Source organism: Cynocephalus volans, chromosome 2 (assembly GCF_027409185.1).
Source record: "Cynocephalus volans isolate mCynVol1 chromosome 2, mCynVol1.pri, whole genome shotgun sequence".
Taxonomy (NCBI): Eukaryota; Metazoa; Chordata; class Mammalia; order Dermoptera; family Cynocephalidae; genus Cynocephalus; species Cynocephalus volans.
In genome coordinates this window covers 120227579-120240929 of record NC_084461.1, presented here as the reverse complement: position 1 = coordinate 120240929, position 13351 = coordinate 120227579, and the positions used below count along the sequence as shown (strand labels likewise).

The 13351-nt window shown below is 43.5% G+C and overlaps 1 protein-coding gene across 1 annotated transcript in view; it reads left to right on the top strand.

The window, feature by feature from the left end:
* Window positions 1–232: 232 nt before the first annotated feature.
* TRPC7 (transient receptor potential cation channel subfamily C member 7) overlaps window positions 233–13351 on the top strand; it is a 162302-nt gene continuing 149183 nt past the window's right edge. Inside the window, exons 1-3 of the mRNA XM_063087636.1 lie at window positions 233–269; window positions 830–911; window positions 1357–2134. Coding sequence (XP_062943706.1) covers window positions 233–269; window positions 830–911; window positions 1357–2134 — 897 coding nt within the window. The remainder of the gene's footprint in view (window positions 270–829; window positions 912–1356; window positions 2135–13351) is intronic.

Below are 13351 nucleotides of genomic sequence, written 5' to 3'. Positions count from 1 at the left end.
AAGGTGAGGCAGGACTTCTACTCTCAGCCTGCTGACTTCCAAGCCTGCCTTTCATCTCTCTTCTCTCAGTAGGTTCATCTAAGAAGAAGATAATGAAGGTTTGATGCAAAAATTAGACAAGTTAATATATGTGAAGCTCTTAGTATAATGCCTGGAATATAATAGGCACTTAATAAATGTTAACTGCTATTATCATTAGTAGTGTTAGTATTAATCTCCACCCTATGCCACAATGGTAAAGAGCAACAAGCTAGAAGTGAATTCAGCCTGTAAGCTGACCTATTTCTTTCATCCATGTAAAAATTCAGTTTCAGTCTTAAGAAGCTACAACTGAACTCCCTCAGGAAGGCTGCTTCAGCAGCCATCAGCAAGTGGCAGTGACTCTAGTCCTGCTCCCTGCCACATCTTGCCCTTGAGTAGGTGCGTAGCTGCATGGGGAGCAGAAAGCATGGTCCCTACAGAGAATAGTATGGAATGTAGAAAGACATGTGTGGTCATGCTTGCATGTCGCTGCAGTTCTGCCGTTGTGTGGGGGCCCATCGAGAGCAATACAGCTGAACCAAAGGCAGCAGTATCCCTGGCCGCCAGCTCTGTGGCATTGCTCTTGGGGAACTGGGCATATCAAGAAATGGGATGGGATGGAATAAAACCAACATTGACTGAGTACTTTCTACATGCATGTGACCTCTTTTAATTCCCCATGTACTCTGTGGAACACAAAAAGTAACCCACACTGTGCAGGTCAGAAAACTAAAGCGCAAAGGGGTTAAGTGACTTGCTCATACCTACACAAGTGGAAATAAAACCAACAGCCCTCTCGCTGTTCCAGCCACACCACTCCCCATACCTCCACCTCCACCTCCCCTGACACTCCACCCGGACCCACCCGTGAGCTCTCCTACACCCAAGCGGTATAAAGTCAGTATTCTCCCATTTGAAAAAATAGTTCAGGTATACCAATTTGTCTTTTTTATTACTGTTATTGAAACATAAATGATAGTGCATATCTGCAGGATACAGCATTGAATATCAATACCTGTGTGCAATACGTGATGCTCAAATCAGGATCATTAGTATATTCAACACTATACAAGGTAATCATTTTTTGTGGCCCTTTACCAATTTCTCACCAACCCACCTTCACTGTCCCCCTTTCCTATTTGGTGGCCTCAGTTCTGTTCTTCCAACTAATTATTGTGACTGATTAAGACAATGATTTCTGATAAGATTTCGTAATTTCTCATAAGATCCCAGTCGGGATATTCTTTATCTCAACAGCTTTTGTTTGCCCTGCCCCCGGGGAGTCCGCAGACCCCGGGAAAAGTAACCGAGCATCTTTGCCTTGTTGCCGCACAGGTTGGGAAGCAGCACCTTCAAAAACATGCAGCGCCGGCACACGACGCTGAGGGAGAAGGGTCGCCGCCAGGCCATCCGCGGTCCCGCCTACATGTTCAACGAGAAGGGCACCAGCCTGACGCCCGAGGAGGAGCGCTTCCTGGACTCGGCTGAGTACGGCAACATCCCGGTGGTCAGGAAAATGCTGGAGGAGTCCAAGACCCTCAACTTCAACTGCGTGGACTACATGGGGCAGAACGCGCTGCAGCTGGCCGTGGGCAACGAGCACCTGGAGGTCACGGAGCTGCTGCTCAAAAAGGAGAACCTGGCGCGGGTGGGGGACGCGCTGCTGCTGGCCATCAGCAAGGGCTACGTGCGCATCGTGGAGGCCATCCTCAACCACCCGGCCTTCGCGCAGGGCCAGCGCCTGACGCTCAGCCCGCTGGAGCAGGAGCTGCGCGACGACGACTTCTACGCCTACGACGAGGACGGCACGCGCTTCTCCCACGACATCACGCCCATCATCCTGGCGGCCCACTGCCAGGAGTACGAGATCGTGCACATCCTGCTGCTCAAGGGCGCACGCATCGAGCGGCCCCATGACTACTTCTGCAAGTGCAGCGAGTGCACCGAGAAGCAGCGGAAGGACTCCTTCAGCCACTCGCGCTCCCGCATGAACGCCTACAAAGGACTGGCGAGTGCCGCCTACCTGTCCCTGTCCAGCGAAGATCCTGTCCTCACAGCGCTGGAGCTGAGCAACGAGTTAGCCCGGCTGGCCAACATTGAGACTGAATTCAAGGTAACGCCCTCTCACCACCCTGCAGGCAGACTGACCAAGGGGCTCGTCCACGTGCGTCCGGCAGCAAAGGGGGTTGTCAGCTGCTCTAAGAAAGAGTGGAGGCCTCGGGGTCTTGCTGTTCAGGCTCACGGGGAGGAAGGATGACATCTCACTTGTGTCAGGTGTAGGGAAAAGCAGCTCGTTAGATGGAATATTTTAAACTACGTAAATGTGGTAAATGGGTGACTTAAGCACAACTCTGCACGGTAAAAGACAAGCAACTGGCAGGCAGGATTATATCGTGGCTCTGGTGTGAACGCCTCCGCTCTGCCCCAGGAGGCCCAGGAGTATCAGAATATCTAATCACCCGTGCTTATTTCCCAGTCTAGAGCCTAGACTTCTTGATTGCTTCACCTGCATGGTTTTGATTCATCTTGTTCACATCTCTGTCTTATCATATACTGTGCTGATCTTAGATTCAGTCTCATTCTAATGCTAGAAATATTTGGCTGCAGCTTTTCTTAGACCTAGCAAGCTATTGCTATTGTCCTGGTAATGGGCTGAGGAGGAGGTACATGAAAATGAAAACTGTCTCTATAGAGTTGGGTTTGTCACCCCCATAGACGGGCCCGGGACAAAGCCCTATAATTCAGCTGCCCTGAGAACTCCTTGACCTACCAGGCTACCCCACGAGATGCAGACCCATCTCCAAAGTCCATTATTCTATAGTGGTCTCGTGCTTTTACTGTCAACTTGCAGTTCCCCTGAAAGAGAAGACTGGGATCTAATGTAGGAATTCTTTTGACACAATGTTTAACAATGATAAGAGCAAACACAGTGGGTGTTTATTGTGCACCAAGCACTAAATGCTTTACCTATATGATCTTATTTAATCCCCTCAACAACCATATGACATGAGTACTATTATTATCCCCATTTTATATGAGGGATAGAGGTAGAGAGAATAAGCAGCAAAACCACTGTTCTAATCTAGGCACTAAGACCCCAGAGTCAACTCTAAGCCACTCTGGGAAACTGAGAGTCAAAGGCCTTGTTTATGTATTGAGTTTCTCAGAGTCTCACTTGTCTTTATCTGTGTGATGAAGGGATTCCCCAGTGCAGCAGGTATGGCCTGGGGAGTAGGAAACACAGCCAGGCTCACTTTTCTCATCTTGCCATTCAATCAGAGACTACTATGTGTTAGATGCCAAGCAACATACAAAGAGGTGCTGCACACAGGGCTGGCTATTGAGCTGAGAAAAGATGTCACCTGCAAGTTAAATTTTCATTATCCAAACAAGATGTCAGTGCAAGAGCTGCCCTTGCATGGGCACAGTTAGGTGGCCAAGGATGGGTACCAACTCATAGCAAAGGATGCCCCCCTGGGACTTGATATTCAGGCAAATCTCAAAGGAGGAGATGGAATTGGGTTGGGCCTTACTGAGCAAGAGAATTGGATCAGTGGGAAGTGAGAGGTGGGCACTTGGATAAGGCAAGTAAAGCTGAGGCCTAAATGGCCCAGAGTGGGGAGGAGACAGCTGAGAAGCCCCATGTGATGAGAATGTAGACTTCCTGTAGTGACATGCATGAGGAATGCTGAAGAGATCAGTTGGGGGCAGATCTCAGAGGACCCTGCATGTCAGGCTGAGTGCTTTGAATGGTGTCCTGTAGGAAATGGAAAGCCACTAAAAGTTTGTGATTAGGGTACTAACATGAAGAGAACTAGAGTTTTGGAAATTTACTTTCCTGGTAGGTAAGATGAATTGGAGGACTTGGACTGGGACTAATAAGGAGGACAATTTAGTTGCGCACATGTGAGGCCATGGCAGCCTCTCTGTAGGAACAGGCTTGTCCCACAAGCCAGGACAGAAAGGCCAGACCAATAAGTCCAGGCCAACAGAAGGTTTTAGGTCATCACAAATTGTGAATAGTTGGAAATCATTTAATTAAGCTAATTTTATTCCATCTGTCCTCTCATCTCCGACCCATCCACTGAACTGGAGCCATTTCCCTGAATCCTGCATTGTTCATGGCCTCATCTAAAACACTTGGTAGATGTAGATGTAGGGATTACCCAAAGAAGCTCCCAAGGAATGAGCTATTTCCTCTTCTTTCTTTCTTTGTGTGCAATAAACCTCACCTACCAATATTAAAGTCCAAAGATGTCCCAAAGAAGGTTGGTGGAACTTCACTTGTGCCCTGGTCTTCCGATCAATTCTGCACAGCCCATGTGAAAAAAACATAGCTAAGCCAGTTAATTCAGATATCTCTGAATTAATTCAAGAATAAAAATTTATCTATCACAGGGAAAATTTTTAAGCAAAAAATGTTTTTTGGATCAGATTATCTGGCTAGTTGCACAACCCCCTGTTTATCTCACATCCAGGAGAGTGCCAGCCTTACTAAATAAAGCAACACTAGACTAACATTTGGAAATGCATCTAAGCCATTTACTAAACCCCAAAGTCTTGCATATTTTAGTATATACAATATCTAGAACTGGAAAGTTGTTGAAAGCATCTACTATGATATTTTGATTTAAAAAGTAAATTATGAAAATTGAAGACAATTAAGAACACTACTCACATGATGACAAATCCTTTCTACAATGCAGTGATTTACTCAGAGTAAGAGTTAGAGTAAATACATTTGCTGACTATTAACATCCCCCTAGTTACCTTTGTTTGAAATAATGTCTTTCAGATTGTCGACGAATGGTGCGTTATAAATTAACCTAACTGCTCCTTTAGAACTTTATTACTTATTCAACTATCCTTGTATGTGCATTCCTGACATTATAAATTTTCACAGAGAAGAAAGCAGCTTAGCAGGAGAGAAGTCAAATTGTAATAAAGGAATAAACAGCAAATGGATGTGTTCTAAAATGCACTCTTTACGAGTCTGTTCTGCTTTCAAGGGACTGACTACATGTTGCTACTTATTGCCACGTTATAGAGATTACCAGATGTCACTGATTCTGTGAAAAAACTATCAAATTCTCATTGGAAATGTCATATGTGATCCTCCATTCCACATCCTCTGAAACACTCATTCTGGAAGTGACTCCCTTGGCTAGGAAACATCATCCATGAAAAAACTGAATTCAGTTGCTCAGGCTATTGTTTTTGGAGTCATTTTAAATTATTACCACAATAGGTTCTATTGAGTCTAGTTCTTAACAAGAAGTGTAGCCAAGCCCAAGGTCTCCAGTAAATTCTGGCTGGAGTCAAATGCCTACTAACAAACCATTATTTTTGGTGTGAAAATTATGTAGCTGTTCAAACATTTTCTTATGTCTCTCTAATCTTGGATCTATAAAAATTTGACGTGGTCACTGGGGCCTTCTCATTGCCTTCAATGGTGCCTGGTAAACCAGTAAGTATGCTAGAAATACAGTCAGCCCTCCATACCTGTGGATGCAAACCAAAGCTGACTGTACGAGCCATTTTATGTAAGGAACTTGAGCATCTTCAGATTTTGGTACCCACAGTGGGTCCTGGAACCAATCCTTACAGATTCAGAGGGATGACTCTATTTAATGAGTGAATGAAGGAAATCCCAAAAGGATAATCATTTCAACTAAAGAAGCAAGTGATTGCTTGTATTATTGTTTAAATTCTTCATTCACTTATGGATTTAATAGAGGCTTTGATGGACATGGTGAACTGCCAATGCTCTAGAGAGAGTTACAAGTTGGTTGGGGGATAAAACAAACACACATTAAACAACTGAGAACCAACATATGCTGCACTGTATGGTGTATGGAGGGCAAAGTATGTCTTCCTACTGTCTTACCTAAAGTATCTAAAATGGGGTTTGGGAGCACTGCCAACTAATGACATTTTGGTTGCTTGGTTTACCTGTGCAGTAGGAGCCAGAGAAAGGAAAGTCTGGTGTGAACTGAACTATTCAGAAGTGCCTCATCCTGGTGAAATGGGCTCTCTCAGTGTAGAGGCACCCAGGGTAGCAAGGAAAAATAAAGAATTTGTCTATCTCAGTTGGGTTACAGCTTCTGCCACCAAAAACACAATGAGGTCTCTGAATCTCTCCTGAATTATTCTGTTCGGCTTTCTTCACTGATCAACCTTCTGGTAAAATTGCTTAGGGTCCCCTGTATTTTTTTGGTGTATTCCCAGTTGAATTCCTGGGCATTTTGTCTATGTGTGTTGTTTATCTGTGGAACTGTTGTTTCAAAATGATTAGAGCAGTTCATCTTTCTTCCATCTCAGAGTTATGGTGGCAGCAATGCAGGGAGAGGATGTGGGAGAAAGAATGATGAGGGACTATTGTACAGTAAGGTGTAGGGCTTTGGAAGGAGACAGAAAACAGGATGGGGTGGAGATATCCCTCTTCCTCTCTCACCTTTTGCTGAAATTTGAAAGCATCCAGTGTTCTCAAGTCAGGGAACTGTGGAAGTCCAACAAACACATATCTCAGTTATTTCACGTTTGGCCATTCTGAGGAAAAGCAAAGTTACAACTGAGAAGGCTCTTCCTGTTGACAAAATGTCAGCATGGAGGCTGTTGATTGTGTTTCAATCACAAGCAACTTATTCTTATAGACCTCAGAGGGCAAGAGTAGGGGGAAAGAAAACTTAAGCTGTAACGTCATCCTGCTTACAGTGTTAATGATTTTTCTGTTTATCAATGGGTTAACTGCATGTATTATGAAAAATAGATGATGAATTATGTATCAATGTTTGTGCTGTCATTTTAAGACCCATAAAAAACTCTCTGGGCCTAAAATACCACAAATTAAAAATGCAAATAATGATAAATCAGAACAATTTGCCACCTGCTATGATCTCTAGTGAGATCCCATTGTGGAAGGTAAAGATGTTGAAATGAGTTTATAATCTGCTTGCAAACTCATCAGAATGGAAGAAGGAAGGGAGGAGGAGTGACTTTGTACTGTGGTACCCAGAGCTCAGAGCACATTTGAACTCTGGCTGTCTGGAGCCAGGGAGACAGGAAGCGTGAGTAAAGACCCAGTTTGGGCCAGAAGCAGCACTGAAGGCTGAATAAGCCTGTTGCCTCGGGCCTCCAGTGTCTGTGCCGGTTTCTCACGTGCTTTGAATATTTTTAGGATTTTTTGAATTTTATAGACCAACACCCTGGGAAAATAAATTTCCTTGAGGTTTGAAAGCTTGGCTGGTAGTATAAACAAATGCCTGCTTAACATGCAGGAAATGACTTGAAGACTGTTTCCTTTTCCATTGGGAAAATATTTTGTAAGCTGTGAAGGCTGCAGGTCTAAACAGAAAGTCGTGTGTGTGTGTGTGTGTGTGTGTGTGTGTGTGTGTGTGTGTGTGGAAAATATTTTGTAAGCTGTGAAGGCTGCAGGTCTAAACAGAAAGTCGTGTGTGTGTGTGTGTGTGTGTGTGTGTGTGTGTGTGTGTGTGTGTGTGTGTGTGTGTGTGTGTGTGTGTAAGAGAATCTGACAGAAAAGTCCTCAAAATACTCATTTATATATCATTTCCAATACCATTAGGGATCTTACCGTATGACCCTAGCCCTGTGCTTGAGCATCTCATGATGCAGAATGTGAGCAGCGGAGGCAAACATCACAGACGTCAGGCAAGGACCTGATGGGCTTGCTCCTCACTAAGCATATGTACATGAGGTATGGTCAGAGCGTCACAGGGGAGGTGTGGTCAGAGCATGCGTGCCTTTTGGCAGATCCACACTGGGGCAGTGTTCAAAGAATCCCATACCTGATAGCAAGACCCAGGGACTAGTTTATCTCAGGAAAAGGAACAAAGGTGACTTCTGCCCGTATTAGCTTTGTCTTTTTCTATTTCTTTGCCTAAGTGTCTGGAGGAGCACTTTTGCCAGAGCATTCATTAATGAGTCATTACAGGAAAATGAGCTCATTAATGTGTCTTTTAATGACAATTTTTTAATTGGGTCACAAATAATGCCTAAAATTAGAAGATGCTCCTCTTTTAGGTTTGTTCCAATAATATCAACCTCTGAAATACAGGGAGACCATGTATGTTGGGTGACAGGTATTCAGGTGGGATAAAGGTGGACACCTTGCTAGAAGAAGACAAGGGCTGGGGACAGGCTCTGTGAGCACCCTGATCAGCCTAGCTTCATTTCCTCTGGGTTAAGGAGTGCAGAGCAAAGTTCTTGCCCTGGCATTAGATTGACCTGGGTTCCATCTCCTAGCAACCATATAATCTTGGCATCTATTGAAGTTAGTTTTCTTATTTTAAAAATGGGGGATGGGAGGAGGGAGTAGATACTTCATTTGTAACTTGTCCAAAGTGGAATGCTTGTTTCCTCTACCTAAACATTTGCTCGTACCCTAATCTGCCTATCTCTATAAGTGACATTATGATTCGCCAAGTTGCTAAGAATTTTCTATACCTTATCCCATTTAAGTTCCAGAAAGAACTGGCACATATCAGATTTTCAGTAAATATAAGCTCAGTAAATAAATGTCAGTGAGTGAATTAGTTCATAATGACTTCCCAGGGTGTTGGTGAGAATTAAATGAGGTGAAGAATGTAAAACTCTTTGCAGAGAAACTGACACATAATAGACACTATTAACTTTTCAACAGAGAGCTCCGTGGAGATCCCTTTTTGTTTCCCAAAGCCCACTGGATTTTCCCAAAGCCAACTTTTCCTCCCAATAAATGCAGCTTACATTTCAGCCCTTCTTCTATTCAGAGGGTCTTCCTGATTTCTGCTAGGCTTCCCACCCCCTCAGCAGATCTTTTCAGAACAAGAAAAAGTTTATACTGTACATGTGAGCTCCCTGGTTTAAAATAGGCCAAGGAAATATTTTCCAATTGTAAAAAAGCAAACCTCTGAAACTGAGTAAGCCTAGAGTGCTGCTAAAATACCACTGTGAAAAGAAGTGACGTGGGCTGGAATGGTAGAGAAGCAAAGGAGGAGGAGGGAGGAGATGGGCAGGCAGAGCTCCTGCCAAACACAGACAGATTATTTTTTGAAAAATATCTTCTTAGAAAAGATTCATCACTACACACAAAAAAAATGGGAAAAATCATTTCCTACACAAGTGTGACTATCAGTCTCAAATATCAGAGATATGGAGAAAATGGAGACAGTTCTTCAAGAATATTAGACAATGAGTGGTAGCACAAATTGAATCAAATAGAAATGCAGGGATTTTTCTCTGAAAAAAGGTACAGTGCTATATAAATTAATCATTGTATGATAGCATTAATCAAGTATGCTGCAGACACCATCAGCGTGGAGGCATGTATTTTATTAACAGTGAATTCATATTCAGATTAAATTTGGAAAAGATATGTCAGGATGGTGGGAAGGGGTCAGGGTCTGTAGACTTATAGAAATATCAGAACTGGATGGACCCTAGAACCAGAGCTATATGAAAATTCAGCATTCATACAAAAAATACTTACTAAGCCCCTAGTCAGAGCAAGGCTCTGGATTAAGTGCTGAGATAAAACAGTAAACAAGAGAAAGTTCCTGCCCTCAAGGAGCTTACTCTTTAGTAGAGGAGACAGGCATTCTTTATATAATTATACAAATAAAATACAGCATTATAAATCATGCTAGGGAGTAAAAGTGCAGTTTTAGAAGAATTGACTTAATAGGGAACCTGATTGTGTGTGTTTAAAGATTTCTCAGAGGAGACAATGTTTAAACTGAAACCCAAGGGCATAAAAGAGATCAACAGACAACAGGGGATGGGAAAGAGCTCCAGGAATAGAAATGGCCCATCACAGAGATGGAGAAAGAGAGGCCTATTCAGAGGATTGTGAATAGCTTGGTATGGGTCTATTATGAGGAGTATAGAGAGAAGCGGCAGGTGATAGGGTTGCTGAAGAAAAGGACCTTAGCCATGGCCTTACCATTGGTGGCCATGTGAGCAATTGGACTTCATCGTAGGGTGAATGGAGAGTCACTGGAGGCTTTCAGCACGTGAGTGAGTCATATCTGCAGTTTGGAAAGATCCACTCCACCTGCTGTAGAAAATATATTGGAGAAGACAAGAATGGAAGGAGTTGGAAGTCTTCTATGGGAAGATGAGCTCCTCCCAGGAAGGGGGTATGTGGCACATTAGTGCACAAGGACCAGTGCATCTTAACCAGTGGGTGAATCATCACAGTAGGAGCCCCAGCATGGTCAGAGGTGATGACTGGCTCTTGGCTGTATCTCCAGGATAGCTTTCTTGTCTATGAACTTCCCAGGGACCCTGCTACTTTTGTCTCTGGGACCTTGTTAGTTCTTCACTAACAAGTGGCCCAGTCAGTGGAGAGGCATGAGGAGAAGAAGTGGAATAGAGCCAGCTTTTAATGTCTCCTACAAAGCAGAAGTCCAGTGGACTAGGAGGAGGGCAAGAGAATGATGTAGATCCCAATTTACCTCCCTGACCTTTGGAGGTGGAAGAGGGTGTGTCGCTGGCTTGTCCAAACTGTTCACTGCAAAGCAGAGGTATTGGAAAGTGAGTTCAGAAGTGATAACCCCAGAATGGAAAGGATTTCATTGTATTTTAATCTTTCCCCTACATTTCCCAGATTCTGAGGACATCTTTCTCCCTCTGTTGGCTGCATGGACCAAGTAAATTTTTCATCAAAGTAGAAGAAAATGACTGAATCTCATCTCTGCTTTGTATTGTACTAGGGCTTGTTTTAGCATAAATAAAGGCATGGAGTAGACCTCTTCTCCTTCCTCCCCCTTCCCTCCTTGGGTCTTTGGATGCGGACAATACCAAGCCAAGAAGAGGCTGGGTGCAGGCAAGGCTTTTCTGGGCATCCAAAATCCTCCTTGGTGAACATCCAGTTGAGTCTGGGTGGGTGTATTAGTTTCCCAGTGCTGCCATTAAAAAGTACCACAAACTCAGTGACTTAAAACAACAGAATTTTATTCTCTCCACTACTGAGAGCTAGAAGCCCCAAATCAAGTTGTTGACAAGATCATCCTCTGTCTGAAGGCTCTGAGGGAGGAATCTTCCTCACCTCTGCCTAGTTTCTGGTGGTTGCCAACAATCTTTGGCTTGTTGGCACACCACTCCAATCTCTGCCTCTCACCACATGGTAATCTCCCTGTGTGATTCTGTGTCTCTTCTCTTCTTATAAAAACACCAATCATTTGGATTAAGGGCCCACCTTACTCAGGTAGGACTTCATTTTAAATAATTACACCTACAACTACCCTACTTCCAAATAAGGTCACATTCTGAAATTCCGAGAAGGACATGCCTCAGGGCAGGGAACACTACTCAACCCAGTACAGTGTGGGGGAAGCACCAGAGGAGATGAACTGGGGAACACTGAGACCCAGAGTCCAGGCAGATACACAGAATAGAGCAAGATAGAAGGCCAGAGGTCAGTGATTCTGGGAAGCCAAAGACAGACTTAAACTAAAAGTTTAGTCTAGAGGAAAGGGGAGAGGTTGCTGATGCTTTCTGTTAACCAGGGCACAAGCTGCGCCAGAAATATGAGAACTCTATATGAGAGAGAGAGAGAGAGAGAGACAGAGAGAGAGACAGAGAGGTGTGGTGTGGGGAGGGAGGGCAGATAAAAGGTGAGAGAGCAGCTGACAGAAGCAATGGAAAAAAACTTGGTATTGGGGGCACTGACCCTCTCAAGTATGAGAAAAACATTTTCAAGTGTCGGGTTTGTGGATAGGGGAAAAAAGGTCAGCATTAATCCCACCATCTAAGAATAACTCATATTTTGGTGTGTTTCCTCCTAGTGCTCCCCAACCCCAACCCTCAGGTACAACAATTTGAATTAATACTATGACTCAATTGATGGAACTTTATCACCATGTTTTTGTTTCCCTTTATAATTTATTCTCATTTTTATTCTTCCTTCCTTCCCCTCAAAAGTACCCACCTCAATATATTTAATGTATTAAAATATATAGTTTTATATATATGTATATACATATCATTCATTCAAGAAATATATCTTTTGCATCTACTATGTTCTCAAAATTATAGAGACTGGGAATACTTAGAGATCATCAAAACTCTGTAGTCTCTGCCCTCATGGAGTTTACACTCTAATGGAGACTATGGAAAATATACTGTTGATTAGTGTGTGTGTGGTAATATGAGATATATATATGTATTTATATGTGTGTATTTGTGTGTGTGTGTGTGTGTGTGTGTGTGTGTGTGTACATCTTTATCTGTTTTTGTCCACAGTTCCTGGCTCATAAATTCCCAAAGCTCTTTGTATTTCCTAAGTGACTAAAGCAATAAGTATATCCTTGTTAAAGTATTTGGCTTTTTGTACTTGGTTCCTGAAGCAGCTTCGGAACAGCTTCAGTATGATAAAGGCGAAAGACAATCTTTTGTTAAAATGTGGGGGTGCTTTAGGCCTCAGAAAACAGAATCTCTCTGACCTTCTCCTGTCCTCCTTTCACCTGCTCCTTTTTCTCCGCAAGGCAGGCCATAGGAACTAAAAATATACTCTAATCTTCCCGCTTTTCTGTCTTGGAGCTGGCCATAAAGAAATTCTCTGGCCTGCCTTATCTTATCCTAGATCATAAAACCCCAATTCCAGATGGGGTCCTGCGTCATATCCAGGAAGAAGGAATGCTATCTTCTCAAAAGAGAGGTTGAGAAGAATATGAATGGGCAAGCCCTTGTTGGGTTTCCTCACCCAGTCTATTAGTATCAGGTCATGCTCTTTTTATCCAGTTATGTCTCTGCATGGTTGTCCATGCTTCAGTCATGCCTATCCAATGAAGTCTCTGTAAAAGGCCTAAGAGGACAGGATATGGAGAGCTTCTGGATAGCTGAACACATGGAGGTTCCTGGAGGGTGGCGCTCCTCAGGAGGGCATGGCAGCTCCGCATGCCTTCTCTCTCACCTCACCCCATGCATCTTTTTATCTGTATCCTTTGTAATATCCTTTATTGTAAAAGAAGTAAATGTAAGTGTTTCCCTGAGCTCTGTGAGCCACTCTAGAAAATTAATTGAACCCAGAGAGGGGGTGGTGGGGACCCCAATTTATAGCTGATTGGTCAGAAGTAAAACAACCTGGGGCTTGTGATTGGGATCTGAAGGCAGGGGCAGTCTTGTGGGACTGAGCCCTCAACCTGTGGGATCTGATGCTGTCTCCAGGTAGTGTTAGAACTGAATTGAATTTGAGGACACTCAGTTGGTGTCTGCTACAGAATGAATTGCTTGCTTAGAATATGGAGAGAAATCCCCACAAATCTGGTGTCAAATGCGTGTTGTAAGAGTATAGTGGGAGAAACTGAATTCTTTTTCCACTGTGTGTGTG